This window comes from Podarcis gaigeae (assembly GCF_964106915.1).
Source record: "Podarcis gaigeae genome assembly, chromosome: 2".
NCBI lineage: Eukaryota > Metazoa > Chordata > Lepidosauria > Squamata > Lacertidae > Podarcis > Podarcis gaigeae.
In genome coordinates this window covers 101,926,881-101,946,960 of record NC_139679.1, presented here as the reverse complement: position 1 = coordinate 101,946,960, position 20,080 = coordinate 101,926,881, and the positions used below count along the sequence as shown (strand labels likewise).

The window sequence follows — 20,080 nt, the reverse complement described above, 5'->3', positions numbered from 1 at the left end:
ATTTAAGTATACCTTCACTAAGAAACCAGAGGCCTTCCTCCTGGGTATTGTCGGTCAAAAGGTGTTAAAGAAGGACCGAACATTTTTTATGTATGCAACAACGGCAGCAAGGATACTCATCGCTAAGAACTGGAAAACTCAAGATCTACCCACACTGGAAGAATGGCAGATGCAGCTGATGGACTATATGCAACTGGCCGAGATGACTGGCAGAATCCGAGACCTGGGAGAAGAGAGGGTTGAAGAAGACTGGAAGAAATTTAAGATTTATTTACAAAAATATTGTAATTTGGTTGAATGTTAAGAAGGATGCTAGATCATAAATAACTGTCCACCACTAAATTAGATTTGAATTCGATGATAAGTGAGACTAAGGAAAATATAAACCTTTTGGAGAACTGCTAGATTGTATTTTAAATGAGCGGATATAAGATTGTAAACAAGATGATAATTTGCTTGAAAAAACTTTTTAACGATGTAAGTGGGAGCGGGAGACGTGAGGGAGTCCAAAGAAGTGATGAAATTATGTTATGATATAAGTAATGTTGTTTATTATTTATGCATTTGTATTCAAAAATTTTAATAAATATTTATTTTAAAAAAACAAAACAAAATGGCATATGGGGCTTAGCTGTGATTCTAACGTTGAAGAAATGAATGATTGGAGAAGGATGCGTGTTTGCCCAATGAAGAATGGCTCTCTCCTGTTTTATAGTGCTTAATTGCACGGGGCACCAAAGATGCACTAAAACTTTGAGGAAAGGTTTAGGAAAAGAAAAACCAGTACATTACTGCTCAGGGGGCTCACTATCTAAATCACTATTTACAATAAACAAAAGAGAAAATAGCATAGGTGATTGATCACAAACAGGCCAGGCTGTCTAAACAGGATTTCCAGGAAAGTGACTGGCAGAAAAGGGATCACACAGGCAGATGTAATCAGTATAAACAACTGATTTTATCACTATAAACATCCCTCAAACAGAACCTCTGTACATTTGTTGCTGTTTGAAAACCACATTAATCCATATTATAATTAAGGAACAAGAAGGTGTGCATATAATCCTTTGCCTCTGGTGCTGGAAACCAACCTTTCATTTGTTGTTTAGCCCCAAACTATGAAGCAAAGGACAAGATATCGGGTGGCTAAAAATGCTATGTTAGTGGAAGACGTTTTTGAATGCTCATTAGCTCAGCTTTTGCCAAACTGGTGTCCTCCAGATGTTTTGGAATACAGCTCCCATCAGCTCCAGGTTGGCAAAGGCCGAATTAACACTTTGATCCTGCATATAGATAAGAGATTTGGCAGCACAGACCCATGTATGGCATTGAGAAGTAAATTCCACTGAAATCAATACTGCTTAATTCCACATAATGAGATACTTAAAGCTGCTTTAGTCCTCTTGGAATCCATGGGACCCGAGTAAGTCTTAAACTATAACATCCCATTTATTTCAATGTGATTTAAGCATGACAAACTTCCTGGCTTACCCCCCAACCGGTTGAGGACTGCTGCACTATTGCCAATAAAACTTGCATGTGCATAAGTGAGCGCTGAATTGAAGAAGTCATCTGTATCAATAACCTTTTATCTAATGGCACTGGGGAGTCAAGGGTGGGAACACCTTGCGGAATGACCAGGCTTTCAGCTAAATGCCTTGCTGCAGGCGTGGATAATAATTAAAAATGTTTCCCTCTAAACATTGATCTTTAAATTTTCAATTAGATCTCCCCATTACATTTCACTTATATCTGTGTTTCTTAAAATAGCCTGTAGTGCCAATGTTATACAAGCAAATAGATCAAAGCCTATGCTCAGTACCTCTTAAAACTGAATCCATGACGCAGCATGAAAGATACTGAGACCCATACTCACTAAGGGCGAACAGATAAAATGTAAGAACTTGTATTTTTGAGTATGGTCAACAATATCATAAGAAGATCTGAGCGTTGGCAACAGATATCATATCCTTTCGGGAATCTGTATTGTTCAATTTTCATCCTTGTCAAACTTTTTTTTAGGGGGGTGGGTAATCCAAATTTATTTCTTTTAACCCACAGATTGTAAAAATAAATTTCATCTTATTTATTCTAACCTTGTGAAGTTGACTGCTTATGCAGGTATTTTTGGAAAAGTATCCTCTAGCATCTCCACGGGGAAACCCAAGTTATAACATTTTATCCTGGATTTTCTAGAAGACACACGATGGTTCTGAAGCACTATTTCTGTATTAACTTCAATCGCATTCGAAATGTTCAGGCTCCACAATTTGCTTTGCAAATGTTTTAATTGCTGGGTCCATCAAATGGCCACCCTTGCCACATGAAAAGCTTAAAACTGCATGCAGTTTTAGGAATCCTTAATTTGAATGTAGTCTGTAATTTGAGGGGTGGGGAGGTCAGCTTTCCTACCCATTTGATGAATCGGCATAATAAGAATAAATTCCTGCTCCAGCCTGTTTACTTTGTGCCAAGCATGGATTTATGCCCTCTGCATGAGAAGCAGTCATTGAACAAAACCTGAAAATACAAAAACCTATTCTTAAATTCTTAAACCTATTCCTAAAAAGCAGACATCACCTTGCCAACAAAGGTCCATATAGTTAAAGCTATGGTCTTCCCAGTAGTGATGTATGGAAGTGAGAGCTGGACCATAAAGAAGACTGATCACCGAAGAATTGATGCTTTTGAATTATGGTGCTGGAGGAGACTCTTGAGAGTCCCATGGACTGCAAGAAGATCAAACCTCTCCATTCTTAAGGAAATCAGCCCTGAGTGCTCACTGGAAGGACAGGTCATGAAGCTAAGACTCCAATACTTTGGCCACCTCATGAGAAGAGAAGACTTCCTGGAAAAGACCCTGATGTTGGGAAAGATGGAGGGCACAAGGAGAAGGGGACGACAGAGGACAAGATGGTTGGACAGCGTTCTCGAAGCTACCAACATGAGTTTGACCAAACTGCCGGAGGCAGTGGAAGACAGGAGTGCCTGGCGTGCTCTGGTCCATGGGGTCACGAAGAGTCGGACACGACTAAATGACTAAACAACAACAATTCAACTGTCCAATATTATGTCTGTCCATTTGTGAAGTGCTCCTCCGTGTAGAAAAACCCCTGCACACAAGACACTAGACATCAGGGAGAAGGGTTAGCCTATCCTCCTTGATATGCTATGCTTCTATCTTCAGGGAAGTCTTGATATTGTTGTATGTTTTTTTTTGGGGGGGGACAAGACTCCCCAAAATTCCTAGAACCAGGTTAGAATTTAACCAAATCCCATGCAACAGGGATGCAATTGCTGAGGATGGCCCAGTCACTAAGCAAATGAAGGTGGGGATATGTGCCATTAGCAGAGACTCTGTACTAGGCGGCAGAAGGTTGGCAGGAGACCTTCCCCAGCTCTTTGTTTGTTGGAGAGTTGTGTTTAAGAGTGCTGATGCCAGTCAGCGTAGACTAGCCTTCTCCAGTCTGCTGCTCTCCAGATATTCTGGATCACAACTCTGGTCAGCCCCAGCCAACGTGGCTGATGCTCAGGGATGATGGGAATTGTATCCCAAAACTCCTGGAAGGAACATGGCTGGCGTACACAATACTGAGATAGATGCACCAATGGTCCTGGTTCCTGTGCGAGCTGGTTTCTACTGCCATTTAAACCAATCCAAGAGAAATACAGTACTGAATAAATTTGTATTTCTTCTTGGGAGGAGAGAAAGCGTGGAAGCCAGATAACCAGGGTTCCTCAAGCTCAGACCATGAAGGTTCCACCACGTACACCCAGCATACTGTGAATTCTCAAGAACCCTATGAAATTTAACAGCGCAGCAACGAAGAGGTCTGTAGTGCTTGGCCATAAATTATGAACCAGATGTTCAGCTGGAATAAATCAATGCAGCTCCACCGAAGCATCAAACTAGGCTTATTTACATCAGCTGGAGATCTGGTTCTATTCATGCAGTTTCCTCTAGGAGGAAATCAAAATTCTGTCTTATCTCTTGCGTCTTTATAAGCTGTGAAATCCCTCTCCCCATCTATTTCTGCGGTCGAAATTAAACCAGTATAAAAATGTGTTGCTCGTTGCCCATTAAGTTTCCCTTAGCCAGTGGCCGTGACGTTATGAGATATATATTCACAGACAATCTAACCGCTGTGTGGAAGAGTCAACAAGAGACACAGATTCAGTGAATTTCACACGGCGAATAAGACAGAGAAGTTGTGTGCGGTTGGAAATAAAAAAAAGATACAGAAAGGTGCACTGGAAAGGAGCCTGAAAATTGCTCAGCCTGAGCAAATGAGTGGGTTGCAGAACACAGTTGCCCAGGCCTCTCCATCTGGACACTCAAGAGGCATTATCAGAGTTGAAGGACACATTTACACCCAGCCAAAAACGATGGGGTGCCAAGCAGGGCTAACGTGTCCTGTCGAGAGGGGCTGTGGTCTAGGGAAGAACAAACAGTTGGCTTCAGATCTCTAGCTCTGATTAAAGTTAGCAAGAGCGCTAGCTATCGGACTACCTCACAGAACTACATCCAATGTAATATCACGGCAGAATGAAAGCCTAATGTAACCTGGCACCTGTTATTTATTTATTAAATGTATATCCCTCCCAAAGGAGGGATATACCGTATTTTTCGCTCTATAGGACACACTTTTTCCCCTCCAAAAATGAAGGGGAAATGTGTGTGCGTCCTATAGAGCGAATGCAGGCTGCGCAGCTAAGCCCAAAGGGAGATGGAGCTCTGCGGAGCACTCCGTCTCGCTCTTCTAGCTTGGGGCTAGCTGCGCAAAGCCTCTGCAGGGCAGCGGGCTGTCTTCACCCCGCTGCCCTGCAGGGGCTAGAAAGGCTGTCCCCGAAGCCAGAACAGTGAGACGGAGCGCTGCAGAGCGCTCCATCTCGCTGTTCTAGCTTGGGGATGGCTGCGCAAAGCTTCCACAGGGCAGCGGGAGAGCTTCACTGAAGCCTGGAGAGCGAGAGGGGTCAGTGCGCGCCGACCCCTCTCACTCTCCAGGCTTCCAAGGTAGCCACCTGAAGCCTCTAGAGCGCAGCAGGAACTGCGCTCCGGAGGCTTTGGGTGAATGTACCTTGAACGCACCTGTTCTCCTCCTCCTATGGTCTGGTGTGTCCTATAGAGCGAAAAATACGGTACATCACCACATCCCCATCCCCATGACAAAGTGATGATCCAGTGAGTGAGCCCAAAGCAGCTGTCAGGGAACTGCCATCGGAAGGGCAGGTGGTGGAAGGGCTCACGGAGGCTAGGAGAGACCTAGCAGCAGAGGAGGGAACCAGCAGGGGGAGAGAAGGAGCTCCGAGGGAAAGTGAGTCGGAGGGATGGCTCAGGGACACTTCTAGCGAGAACAGTGAGGAGGTTTCAGGACCTCCTATGGGGACACCCACCCCTCGCCGGAAACTGTCGTGCCAAGAGTCCAGAAGACGCGTTTCCGTTAAGGAGCTTTTATGTTGGAAGAGATTCCGCAAACGCCCACTGTCGGATTCTGCCAGCGACTGAGGGAGCCATGCTTAAGGGGCTCCGCTATAGACAGAGCTTTGCTAATCTGGGCAAACTCTGAGGGACTACGCTTTTATGCACAAGCAGCTCATCATCCCATCACAGCAGCCTAAGACAGTAAAATGAATTGGATGGTTTAAAAAGGTGGATTAGGCAACTTCGTGGGGGATAAGGCCACTAAGCCATGGTGGTGGCTATGTTTGCCTTGCTTTGGTGGCCAAAAATGCTTCTGAACACTGGTTGCCGGAAACTGCAGGAGGGGAGAGTGCTCTTGCGCTCAGGTGTTGCTTGTGAGTTTCGTACAGGCATCCAGATGACACGTGTGAGAACATGCTGGACTCTGTGGGCCATTGCCCTAATCCAGTGGGGCTCTATCTTAAGAACAGTTCTAATACATATGTGGAAGGGGAAAGATCTCTACTTAAAAGGCTTGTTGAAAGAGAAAGGCCTGTGGCAGGTGCTGGAAAAACAACAGAGACAGCACCTGTCTAATATTCAAGGGGAATGAATTCCAACATATAAGTGCCACAATACAAAAGGCCCAGTTCCTACACTGTGTGCAACAGTCCTCCTCACAAGATGGCCTACAGGAGGCCCTCACCTGCGGAGCATGTAAGGGGTGAGGTGATATTTCAGGTACAGTGGTACCTAGGTTTTCAAACGCAATCCGCTCCGGAAGAACGTTCAAGTTCTGAAACGTTTGAAAACCAAGGCCCGGTTTCCCAAACTGGTTGCACGAGTGCTCCTGAGATGAGATAAGCACAGACTGATTGCACACAGACACCAAATAAGCCCAAATATCACCTCTGTGTTGTGTGGGTGCTCAGAACTCAACAGCTGACAGCTCGGCCTCAAGATTCTGCACTCAGCAGAAGCCATGTGGCATGTTCGACTTCCGAGGCGTGTTCGAAAACAGAAGCATTTACTTCCGGGTTTACGGCATTCGTAAACTGAAATGTTCGTCAACAGAGATGTTTGAAAACCGAGGTACCACTGTATTCTGGTCTCAATCTGTATGGATTTATACAACAAAACCAGCACCTTGAACTTAGTTCCATAGCTAATTGGCAGCCAGTGCAATTCTTCCCACAACGGGGCAACATATTGGCAGTCAAGCCACTGCAATCCAGGGCAACTTCCAGGGCAGCCTCAAGGGCAGCCCCACATACAGCACATTGTAGTAATCCAGGCTGGAGATTATCAGCACATAGACAACAATGGTCAGGTTATCCCAGTAGAGAAACGGTTACCTGGGCCTCTGGAGACAAAGATGGATCCAGGAGCATCCCTAGACTATGAACCTGCTCTTCCAGGGGAAGTATGACTCCATCCAAAACAGGCCAATTATCTGGACTCCAGAACCACCCACAAACAGCACCTCCATTTTGCCAGGATTGAGTGTCTGTTTATTGGCCCTCATCTAGCCTACAACCAAGTCCAGGCACCAGTCCAGCTAGCAAATGGAGAGGGAAATACTTGTTGCTTGTTGACATCCGTCTGTCTCAGGAGACTGTGGAAGACTACTAAAGGTAAAGGTAAAGGGACCCCTGACCGTTAAGTCCAGTCACGGTCGACTCTGGGGTTGCATACAGCTTCCAGGTCATGTGGCCAGCATTGACTAAGCTGCTTCTGGTGAACCAGAGCAGCGCACGGAAATGCCGTTTACCTTCCCGCCGAAGCGGTACCTATTTATCTACTTGCACTTTGATGTGCTTTTGAACTGCTAGGTTGGCAGGAGCAGGGACCGAGCAACGGGAGCTCACCCCATCGCAGGGATTCAAACCACCGACCTTCTGATTGGCAAGCCGTAGGTTCTGTGGTTTAGACCACAGCACCACCCACGTCCCTAGGACTAATACTACTACTTATTACTAGAATATATATCCTACCATTCCTCCCAAAGGCGCCCAAATGGTCTTCCTACATGTTGTTCTGCAAAAACCCTATAGGTTTTGAGACACTTTGGTCCTAAGTGGCATACCTTTGTATCACTTGCAAGAGCCTCTCCAGACCTTGCAGAAGGTGGAAGCAGTGCCCTACACTACCCAACTCCTCATCTAGACCATTAAATCCTGTTCATATGTAGGAATCTAGTGCCTGCACACCAGGAAAGAAAGATCACCTGTTGCTAAGCACCTACAGGCAGAGAGTATGTTGCTAAGGAGCAATAATGCAGCTTCATTTGCTGTTCTCATGCCTTCAAATCACAGACTACGCCAAAGTCCTGGGCCTTCAAATTACTAAGACACAACAAGGAGAGAAGCGCTGCCAGCCCATTTTCTGCTGCGTTCTTCTTCCATTTCCCCCCTTTTAAAGACTCTAATGTCAAGACATTCGCACTGAGGATTTCACTAAAGGAGAGTTAAAAGCGTTTGAAGGCTCGGGATGGAGGCGGACACCTTCTGAGAAGGCAATACTTGAGGGAAAGCAGCAAGGATGTGCACTCTTCTAAATTGCACCCCCTCTAAATTGTAGCCCCCTTTCCCCAGTCATTCAGCAGGCACAGAGAAAAACATATATAATTTGTTAAGAATGGCAGAGGTCCTCACTACCTTTGAATTTATAAGATCCAGCTTAGGATAACTGTAACGTTAAGGAGCCAAGATCTTCACAGCACAACACTATAGAGTTTGCAGGAAAAGCGGGGGAAGAGAGGGAAAGAAAAAGAAAAGCTTGAACTTCTCCAATCAGATAATATTTACAACCTACAGGAAAGGGAGCGCCAAAACATTTCAGGGATTGCAGGACAGTTTTTGAACCAAGCCAAGAGGAAAGCATCAGATTCAAGTTCAAAGAACACATTATAGCAATGAGAAGGAAGGCTTTTGGCCTCCTTTGGATGATTTGAAAACGATTACCATAGCAATTATCCGAGCTAGCCACATTTGCAACGTCCTTGGCAAATTAAGCTCCGGGTCTCAAGTGTAAAATGATCATGGGAAAGGCTGAATGAATCAAGCAAAGTGTAAGTAATAGAAACATGTAAATGTTTTACACTGGCAGCGTGCCTTGGTACATCCGTCTTATTAATGTCCCTGACTGGCAAAAGAAAAGGCTCGTATTAGGCACTGGAACACTTTTTCCAGCAAATCTGAAACAGCACAAGAAGAAGACGTTTGATTTTTCAGGGGTACGGGAGACATGCTCTCTCGAATCGTGGGAGCACCAGACACTTCCTTTCCCTTCAAATGCCATGCGCTGTAGAATTAATCATCTTCTGACAGGGTTATACCATTGCTATTATCCTCCTGGTGCACATGGTTGCATGTGTGCCCTGCACTACCACAACGAAAGACATGCTCAGCTTCTTAACAGCATCCTACGGCAAGAGAGTAATGGTAGCCTTTTCACAATCCTGCCTGAGGAGCTGGCGTAATGAACCATACGCTAGCAATCAGGGCTGACCCTGACCTTGACCCTCTTTGGAGTGTCAATGTGGAGTGCTTAATTTGAGCCGGGGGTCATCTGTCACCAATTACATAGCCTTTGTCCATTTCCCCAGGTCAGGCAGCCTGCAGCTTGAAGGAGAGCTGCAGATTCAGGAATGAAGCCGCTCAGACTGGGTGCCTGTATAGGAGGAGCAGCAGCTGGAGGCTCTTGGTTAGGTCCTGGTCCACAAAGGTGTTTCCATGCGCTTCCCCTTCCTCCCAAGTAGCCTCACTCGCAGTTAGCCAGGCACTTTGGCAGAGCTCTGAAGTTGCTTCCTAGCTTACTATCTCCAAGGGGCTAAACAGTAGCCATATATGCTTCCTCGTTCAATTGGCTAAGTGGGTGCGACTGGTCCAAGGAAACCCAGTGGCTGAAAGGATATTTGAATCTGGATCTTTTCAGCCTAAGCCCAGCGTTCTAGCCCCTGCCCCTGGGGGAGCCAATATGTTGCCCTCCAGATCTTGTTGGCTTACAGTTCCCGCAATCTCTTGCTGGAGCTGATGGGAGCTGCAGTCTGTAAAACATGGAGGACGCCATGTTATCTACTCCTGTGCTGCTAGTCACTTTATCTGGAGTGCTGTTTTATGGATATATTTTGCATGGTCTTAAATGTCAGCCTCCTTCAGAGTCTCTTAGGTTGAACGGGCTGCCTGTGAATTCTAAAAATCATATTAATCAGTCCAAACCTTCTCCTTCACTCCTCCATCTTAGGTCACCACAGGTGGTTCAGGAGGCCGTTCAGTCATAACTGTGCTGTTTGCTGGAACAAGCCTGGTTCAGCTGCAACCAATCGAGTATAACCAACAAGCTCATCTAGGAAGCTCTGTCGAAATGACTACCATGTGCTCAACACACTAAGCCAAAGTCCAGGTCAGCGTCACCTGCGCTACAGCTGTTTTAAGTGCCTCGATGACTAGCAAAACTGTCATTGTTTTATATCTCTATTAAAAATAGTGTTCATATGACCAAGGACCTCCCATAGATGAAAGAGTATCTTCGTACACACAGCTGTAACCATCAGCACTAAGGAATATAATATAATAATAATAATAATAATAATAATAATAATAATTTATTATTTATACCCCACCCATCTAGCTGAGTTTCCCCAGCCACTCTGAGCGGCTCCCAATCGAGTGTTAAAAACAATACAACATTAAATATTAAAAACTTCCCTAAACAGGGCTGCCTTCAGATGTCTTTTAAAGTTAGTCTGCTTCTATGGAAACTTGGACAAGACTGAAATTAACACTCTGGGGTAGAATTTCGGCTATTAAAATGAATATCTTACCAAAACTTCTGTTCCTTTTTCAAATGATTCCCATAATAGGTAAAGATGATTGTTTTAAGAAATGGAAAATGGACTTAACAAAATTTATATGGCAAGGCAAAAAGCCACGGATCAAATATAAATTATTAACTGACATAAAAGAGCGGGGAGGTTTTGGACTCCCAGACCTGAGACTATATTACGATGCAGCATGCTTTACTTGGATCAAGGATTGGATCAAATTGGATAACAGCGACATTTTGGATTTGGAGGGATGGAACAACAGATATGGTTGGCATGCCTATCTAATTTATAACAAAGTGGCAGTCCATAAAGAATTTCTAAGCCATGTAATTAGAAATGCATTATACAAGGTCTGGGTGAGACATAGAAGGTTGTTAGAACCAAAAACTCCATGGTGGGTCTCACCGCTAGAAGTAATATCAGTTAAAAAGAAAAATACTACAGGAAGAATGGCAACTTACCAGCAGCTCCTAAAGGAAGAACAGGGCCAATTAAAACTAAGACCATATGACGCGGTGACCCAATACTGTACCACATGGCTTCAATATCACCAAATTGCACAAATATTTAACCAGGATAAAGTAATAGGATTTGAAAAAGAAGAATCAAAATTACAAAAAGTATTATTACAAAACTCAAAAAAATATATATCCAGAATGTATAATTTATTATTGGAATGGGAATTAAAGGATGAAGAAATAAAAGAAGTTATGATCAAATGGGCATGTGATATAGGATATGTAATTCGGCTGGATCAATGGGAGAAATTATGGAAATATGACATCAAATTCACGGCATGTTATACAATAAGAGAAAATTTTATGAAAATGGTGTACCAATGGTACTTAACTCCAGTAAAATTGGCAAAAATTTACAAATTAAAATCGAATACCTGTTGGAGATGTAAAAAAGAAATAGGAACAATGTTCCACATGTGGTGGGAATGCCGACCCATTAAACAATTCTGGAACGAAATCTATGAAGAACTCAAAAGGATGTTTAAAATATCTTTTAGTAAAAAACCGGAGGCATTCCTTTTAGGTTTAATTACAAATGATATCCCCGAAAATCAAAGGAAAATATTCCTTTATGCAACAACAGCTGCCAGGATGCTTATAGCTAAAAACTGGAAAAGCAGAAAAATTCCATCAGTGAAAGATTGGCAAATTAAATTTTGTGAATACATAAATCTGGCAAGACTTACAGCTTACATAAGGGGACAATCGGACCAGAAACTATTAAAAGAATGGGGTTGTGCTAAAGAGTATATGAAAAAACATTGTTCTGGAGTCAGTATATTGGTATGTAATGAATGATGCTTTACAGGGTTAAAGAACAAGAAAAATGATGTAAAAAAGCATAAAGATGGAAGTAATCTAATTAGACACAACAATACAGTAAGAGTAAATATCTTTGGAGGTCTTAGAACAAAGGAAGGAAGTCAATTTATGTTTATGTATATTATGATATGGTTTTGCTTTGTAGATGTGTGTTTTTTCGTTTTTGTTTAGTCTTGTTTCCTTTGCCCCCCTTTTTTTTCTTTTTCTGTTTTTTTTTTCTTTTGTTTGTTTGTTTGTTTTGTTTTGTTTTTTAGGTGCCGGGGATTTTTGTCTGTATAGTACTATTTTGGATTCAATGTTTGTAATTTTTGTTACGATTTTGCATTGAAAATAAAAGCTTTTAAAAAAAAAAAGTTAGGATATCTGCTTATTTCCTTCACATCTGAAGGGAGGGTGTTCCACAGGGTGGGCGCCACTACCGAGAAGGGCTTCTGTAACCTCAATTCTCGCAATGAGGGAACCGCCAAAAGGCCCTCGGCGCTGGATCACAGTGTCCGGGCTAAACGATGGGGGTGGAGACGCTCCTTCAGGTATACAGGACCGAGGCCATTTAGGGCTTTAAAGGTCAGCACCAACACTTTGAATTGTGCTCAGAAACGTACTGGGAGCCAATGCAGATCTCTCAGGACCGGTGTTATGTGGTCCCGGCAGCCACTCCCAGTCACCAGTCTAGCGGCCGCATTCTGGATTAATTGCAGTTTCCGGGTCACCTTCAAAGGCAGCCCCACGTAGAGCACATTGCAGTAGTCCAAGTGGGAGATAACTAGAGCATGCACCACTCTGGCAAGGAAATAGCCCCACAGCAAGAAGTGAATCACCAACAAATCACAATCTTTTGCAGTGTTATTTAGAGGAAGGGTGATGCCATTGCGGGAGATGATGCCAGTGTTTTGGCTATGTGTATGAGGAATATCTCCTGCCAACCTAGCAGTTTGAAAGCACATCAAAGTGCAAGTAGATAAATAGATATCGCTCCAGCGGGAAGGTAAACGGCGTTTCTGAACGCTGCTCTGGTTCACCAGAAGCAGCTTAGTCATGCTGACCACATGACCCAGAAGCTGTCTGCGGACAAACGCCAGCTCCCTCGGCCTATAGAGCAAGATGAGCGCACAACCCCAGAGTCATCGGCGACTGGACTTAACGGTCAGGGGTCTCTTTACCTTTTTATGAGGAATATATTCTTGCCTGCCCAGAGCATTTGCAAGATGGTTGTAATGAAGGGATTTCAAGGACTGACAGTGCCCTCCACCTCATTTCTTTTTAGATAGTCACAGGTAAAACCATTTTGACTGGCAGGACCTTATCACTTGCATGCACCATGAAGTGTACCTGTTCCGGCTTCAGCCCTGGAGGAACCCAAGCATATTCTTCCAAGGCACAACCTGAGTCATCATCCGAAGTCGAATTCCGCTGGAAGTCAAACATCAGCTTGGTCACGGTCTTCTCCATTTCCAAAGGCATCACTGTTTCAAAGTGCTCTGCCTGGGGACACTTGCAGTGCCGGCAAATCTTCCTGGAAGGGAAGGGGAGGAAAAAGCAAAGAGACGAAAGGTCAGCCTCTGCTGTAAGGATTTATGCCCATCAACAGAAGTTGGATAACCCTGGTGCAAGCTCATTTTGCCTAGCGTAAGGCCATGGATTCTATGAGATGTAGTTTTAATTACTCCTATCCAGTTTTTTTTTGTTCTCCCTACCCCCCGGGCCTGGATAAAGCAGCTGTCTATAATAAGCTTGAACAAGATGAGTGAAGGACGCTCTCCAAATGTTAACAGCAACCTGTCCTTGACAAAATGCCAATGCACCCCAAAGCAGTTTTAAATCCCTACGTCATTCCTTCATTTTGGGGTGTGGGTGTGGAGGGTGTGGGTGGGAAAACAATGAACACTGGACCACCCACGCTGAGCCAGCCTTGGGGGATTTAAGGGTCAAACACATTTGACAGATGATCTGGGATACACCTCTTCACTTTCCTCTCCTTTGACAGCGCCCATAAATACACGCACAGCGCCAGATCATCAGCATGTCCAAATCCGCAAGCCAAAGAACTAACACATACAGTATGCTAAACGTCAGTGTAAACAGAAAAGCTTAGCATGGCAAATTCCATTACAATGACAGGAGATCATAAATATGGTGGTGTCAAATGAGATGGGGGGGTGGGTTGGAGCGATGGAAGTCACACTCTGGCAACTGCTGCCTTGACATAAGATCGCCGTTGAAGTCCACTTTGCAAGGAGAGGGGCCATAGCTCGGAGTCAGCAAATACTCTCGGCATATGGGAGGCTGTGAATCTCCATCACCAGCTAAGGTGCTTCAAGCAGAAGAAAAACATTTCCCTGGGATAACAAGGATTTCCTTTCGGCACTTGTCTGCATGGCTCATTGAGCTGACTATGTCTGTCACACCTCTGCTGTTTCACCAACACACAAACATATGTACATCCTTCTAGAAGCCCATTTGGCTGACAGATACGGCTACTCACAGGAACCAAGGAAGCTGTCTTATGCTGAGACAAACCATTGGTCCATATACCTCAGTATTGTCTACTCTGACTGGCAGTCTCTCTCCTGGGTTTCAGATAAATACAAGGCTGTGTTACTTGGCAACAAAGGAAATGCAGTCAGCATCTACTCAGGACCACTTCAGTCTGCTTGTGGCTTCATACGCTAACACATTTGAGCCTGTGCTCTGTCAATAAATGCTAGGGCCAATCTCTGACGCAAACAAAGCTTCGATTGAACCAGGGACTGGGCAAAGTTGAGGTTGCTGCATTGCAGACGGTTGGACTAGATGACCCTTGGGACCCTTCCAATTCTATGATTCTATGAAAGGGACCCAGCAGAATGATAGACCTTTGGAAGGTCAATATGCACCTCTTTAAATTCTTGCAGTTAATTCCCCTTAGAATATTCTGGAGGCGAATCTCACACCTTCTTCTGTAATGCTTTGCAGACCTGTTCTGTAAAGGCACAACAGAATAGGACAAAAAACTAAGGCTGCCCATCATGCAATAAAAGAAGTCAATTTTCGTGTATTTGTTAAATTTGCACATGAGTAAAACAATAGTTTTTGTCCATGAAGTTTTCTTGGCAGGGATACTGGAGTGGCTTGCCGGTTCCTGCTCCAGGTGGATCACATTTAGTCAAAACTCTCCACTATGACCTGTCCGTCTTGGGTGGCCCTGCACGGCATAACTCATAGCTTCTCTGAGTTATTCAAGCCCCATGAAGAGTCAGACATGACTAAACGACAAAAAACAATGGTTCTGAAATTTTTTTTAAAAGAAAACTCTTATCACTTTAGATCAAGGTGGGAAACCTACATGTTGTCCCATCTCTGCCTTAGATTATAAAGGAGCATTCTCAACCTAATGTGAAAGAAAAGTGCCTGTAATGAAAACATTTTTTAAAAAGATGAAGTCCGAGTTTATTGGGGTACAATTATAGTCAGTTTTTAATCTATAGCAGGGCATGTATTCCCTGAATTAAGCCCTACTGAGTTTAGCGGAGATTACACACAGGGAAGTGTGTAAAAGATTGTGATGTTAATCTCATCGATCACCCAATTAAACATATAGCCCTAGAAACCATAATAATAATAAATAATAAAATTTTATTTATATTTATTGTATTTATATTTCTTATATTCTGTTTGTATCCCGCCCTCCCCAGCTGAAGCTGGGCTCAGAGCGGCTAACAACTACTATTCCACAGCCACTTCCACACCAGAGCAATAGAACGTATATTTGCATGAGAGTGTTTCTGAGCATGCGTAGACTTCCCTTGACCACTGAGCTCCCGGGGAGCCTTTGTACATTTAGGATTGGAATGGAGTGGGGGCTTCTAAAGCACCAGGAGAGCACCGCCCCCCTCCAGAAGGCTGCATACCTTTTGCTTCTCCTGTGAACCCGCCCAGCAAACTTTCTTAATTCATTTTACCCGTCGCTTCGCATGGCCCCGGAATAAACTAACCCCCGATGCACATGAACCTAAACTTCCCTGCAGCCCACGGAGCGCAAATATGCACCAAGCCAAAAGGCTCTGCTAAGCCAAACCAGGGAGAGTTGCCAAGTTTTTCCATTTCCTGCTTTTCATCAGATTTGAAATACGCACAGATGCAAATACAAGCTGGGTGTCTGGTTTGCATCTAGCTAGTCAAAGCGCCTCGGCGCAGCCTCTGGCTGTTACCCTCAAAAAACAATCAGAGCACAATTTCATATGAATACTTTAATTAATCAGCTACTGTATGAAGGCCCTATACGTTTCGCTACAGCAATGGATTCAGCAGCCATCTCCATCTCTGTTTATGATATATAATGTTGAGCAACTCAACATGCAGGGCAATTTATTAAGCTCCGCATGCATTCATCATCCTTCAAGCCAGCACCGGCTCTGGAGCAGCCCCATCATATCCAGTGCCAACTATTCAAGAAAGTTGGTGGTTAGAGGATCAGAGGCTTAGTGTTTGAAAAATGGGTATTCTCATGGAACTTAGTGCTATTTCACTAACCGTCATTCCCAGGATTATTAATCACATGGATCCCTGCAGAATATGTCAGCGAGCAGCAGAAATATTTAAAGCTTAGGGAAGTCATAAAATAAACTGCGGTACCAGGAGGCAAAGTGGAAAAGAAAACAAACAGCAATTTTCTCTTTTCCCAGAGAAAAGCCAAGCTGGATAGCGATGCAAGGTAAGTGGATGTATTGTGTTCAGCCAATGCCACCCACATCATCAGAACCAGGAAATATTGCAGTGATCTCTGGGCCTTTTCTTACATTACAGTAGTTGCAAGTGGGGAGACGGCTGTCCCACTCAGGTCCTGCTGAGGGGCTTCCCAAAGACATCTGGTTGGCCGCTGTGACAACAGGACGATGGCCCATTGGCCCCATCCAACAGGCTGCTATCATGTTCTTTACTTCAACTACTTTCCAGGCTGCTGGGGTAACTTGAGTGACCTTGGCCATTTTGGAGAACTGCTGCTCCAGCTTGCAGGAGAGGCAACGCTGGCGAGCAGAGAAGTCTCCTGTGCGTGATCCACACCTTCTCCTGCTACCTTGGTGTGATGCTGCAGCAATTTCCATGGCATCAGCAAAATGCAGAAAGAGGCAGGTAAGAAGTTGTTTGTTGACAGAACGCTCCATGGGATGGAACGAAAAAGAATTGGCCAATGAACACACCTCTCCATAAGGTGTTACCTGTGTGAGATAATAATATTTCTGCTTCTCTTGCCTCCTGTCCAGGCCTGACGTTAATGACCAGCATGGTCAGGCATCTGCTGAGAGGGCCGAGTGCAGGACCCATTGACAAGAGCCCCCAGACCTGCTCCAGAGAGGAGGAAGGCTCACTGAGGAAGGGAGTCCCATGGAGTCTTTCTCATGGGCCCTGGAGCTAAACACTGGAGCTATTGTCATTGCTCCTGCTAAGTCTGTCTCAGGAGTGAATTTTGTAAAATCTATTCCCCTTGTAATCATTTCTCTTCTCTTTTCTCTTATGCCCCAGTATTATTTATATATGTGTGTATTTATATGCTTTTCCACAGAACTGTGGAGAACATCTGGAGAATCTCAAGGCTTGTTGTCTTGTCAGCCATAGAAATCCTGAGCCACTGCTGATGATGAGGCAGATGTTCTTGAGGTCTCCAACATCACCACAGATACCACTGCTGCTCAGGCAGGGAGACTGTTAGGCAGTGGAGTGGAAAGTATACTATCTCTCTTGACCCTTGGGCCCATATGGTCTCCTTTCTTCAGTCCTTGCTGACATATTGTCATATTGTATTGTCATAATCACGACTTTATTACAGAGAGGAAGCTGAGGCAAGGAGATAGCAGGGCAACTGCAGATGTAAAGCCTCCAGTTCTCTTCACCGTCGGTAGAGACATTGTAAACCAGTGGGGCATTTCCCTCCCCACCTTCAGATCCAAAATTTACGAAGTAGAAGGCTGGTTTGCTCTAAGCCCTGTTTAACTGGTGCATCCAAGCCCACAGGAGAACTGAAGCTGCTTCAAAGTGGGTTGACAGGGAGGGGAACCTGACCTCCTCAAAGCATCTGGTCAAGAAGATTTATCTAAACGTCAGGCAGCCTCCCCCTGTTTAAAGTGAGACTCCACGGGATTAATCTGAGGTAGGCCTACTCCTCCAATGGTTTAGTCATAAGCCAGCCAAGCCCTGCTGCCCAAAGGTGATTTCAGAATAACCTTATTAACTTCTCACCTGCTCCTGAGGCGATGAGAGATCAGGGCTTCCTTAATCTGCTTAAACTCCTACTGTTTTTATCCCTCTCTCGCTGTGTTAAAAATCCTGCACTGGAATGCGAGCAAAAAAAGGTGTAACTAACGGACCGTGCATTTGACAATGGCTGGCAAAGGCCTGGGTTCAAATCCTTGCTCAGCTATGAAGTAAAAGAGCTGTGTTTTTTTAAAATGAAAAACACAACAAAAGCCTGAAGAGGTGAAGGCCACATTTTCAAAACTAGTTGGATGGATTGAGATCTCTGCCATAAACAAAACTAGAACTGTACCCCTGGATTCATGAACGCCCATGACACAGAATATTATTCATAAATGTCCTTCTATCCTCCTAATGGAAAGCACAAGAGAGAGAGAGAGAGAGAGGGGAGCTGACAATGCATTTACTGTTATGCTATGCAGCAGAGATAGGGCTTAGCCAATGGAACACATGAAGGAAGAATGTACATGTCTGGAAAAACTCACGATTCTTGGCTAGCATGTCAAGCGCGTTACCATATAAAGAAAAACAGCACAGAGCAGGTGGGGGGGGGGGAGAGATGCATGCTCTTACAAAAATATAAGAGGGGTGGCGGTGGGGGAGCCCATTAATTTGATAAGCCCAGACTCAAGCACAGCTTACAACAATATTTGCTCTTTGATTAATAGGCCTTTTATCTGTGCAGTGCTTTTTTTTTTAAAGCACAGCTCTCCCTGCCTTCCCCAACGGCAGAGAATTCCAGGGTTGTTAGTGAAAACAGTATCCATATTTTCTGTAACAACTAGAAAGCCAAGCTGCTCTCTCAGCGTCTCTCTCTGTTAAACAGAATGGTTCATTTCCAAGAATTCCCTTTGGCTTTGTTACGGGATGGAATTCTTGAGCGCACATTTCTCACCGAAGGCTGTGGGAGCCTGAGGATCTGAAAACGCAAACGTTTATTCTGTATACTGTCTACCACGGGTTTGAGGGCTCACCTAGCTCAGATGGAGTGTTTCTTCAGCAAAGGGACCTTGGAGAAATAAACACTTCTTGTCAATCAAATGCTTATTTTGTTCACTTACACAGGACATTGCTCTGTGTGTGTGTGTGTGTGTGTGTGTGTGCGCGCGCGCGCGCATGAGAGATGGAAGGAGGGAGTCCTGCAAATATAATTCTATATAATATAATATAATATAATATAATATAATATAATATAATATAATATAATATAATATAATATAATATAATAAATATAACATAACATAACATAACATAACATAACATAACATAACATAACATAACATAACATAAAACATAACATAATTCTTCAGCCAACCCATATACACTTTCATGATTCTGTAGCACAGTTGCATAGTAGCAGAGGAACTAAAGAGTAGGTTCCATGTAGCTTCACCATAGACTTGCCAGTCCTGCAAACACTGAACAGGACCAAATTTTAGGTCCAACTTTCCCCCCATACTCATTTGCCTTTGGAGCAACATGTTTAATATTCACTGGGGTTCCATGAATAATAATGTTACAAAAGTTGGGTGCCTCCCCCACTCTCTACCGTGGCAAGAATCCATGGGGTTCCAGGCACTCACCCAGGGTCTGTGTTCTTTTGGAGAATTGAGACATGGTGGAGACTGCCATAGATTTAAGAAATACGGTTCATTCACCTATTTACAATCTGCATGGAGGGAGTCCAGATCTCACAGCATGGTTATTTCAAGAGGGACTTGTGCCTCACATCAGTGCAGCCCTGGAGTCCATCTCTCCCAGCCAGCCTGCCCAAGATGGTCCCAGTCTTCCTTCCTTCTTCTTCTTCCCAGCAACCCTTGCTCAGGACTCTTTTCCTGTCACCTTACATCCAATTATGCTGGCAACCTTCCAAACCCCCAGTCTATGTTCACACCTCATGGCAAGTGGGGAAAAGACAGTTCTCTTGCATTGTCAATGGCCTTGTATTGTTTCTTAATGGCCCCAGCTTGGCCAGGTCATTTTGCATAGGCCAGCTCAGAAATCCCTCTGCAGCTTCTGTTTTCCCCTTCACTTCCCAAATAATCAAAATCCTACCAATTAATAATTTTGGGGGTTTAGCCCCCCAAAAATCTATAGCACCATTAGGACAAAATGACCCAAGTACACGTTAGATAGAGGTGTACTGAACACTTTGCAAAGGACAGAGCTTTTGTCCAAAGCACTGGGCTTTGATGTACTGTATACAGCTGTTCAGTAGATTATCTTAATGACCTCTGAAAAAAACTGAGCACTCTAGCACTCTTCACAAGCCCAAGTTAGACA

At 44.1% G+C, this 20,080-nt stretch overlaps 2 protein-coding genes across 3 annotated transcripts in view; one reads left to right on the top strand and one right to left on the bottom strand.

Moving 5' to 3' along the window:
* The window catches only part of PRICKLE2 (prickle planar cell polarity protein 2), a 246,066-nt gene that overhangs the window by 65,594 nt on the left and 160,392 nt on the right, over nucleotides 1-20,080 (bottom strand). For both annotated transcript variants that reach the window (XM_083723501.1, XM_083723502.1), the window contains one exon: nucleotides 12,899-13,082. In XM_083723501.1, coding sequence (XP_083579627.1) covers nucleotides 12,899-13,082 — 184 coding nt within the window. The remainder of the gene's footprint in view (nucleotides 1-12,898; nucleotides 13,083-20,080) is intronic.
* LOC310837919 (uncharacterized protein C3orf49) overlaps nucleotides 1-20,080 on the top strand; it is a 405,030-nt gene that overhangs the window by 238,904 nt on the left and 146,046 nt on the right. The gene's annotated exons all lie outside the window — the stretch shown is intronic.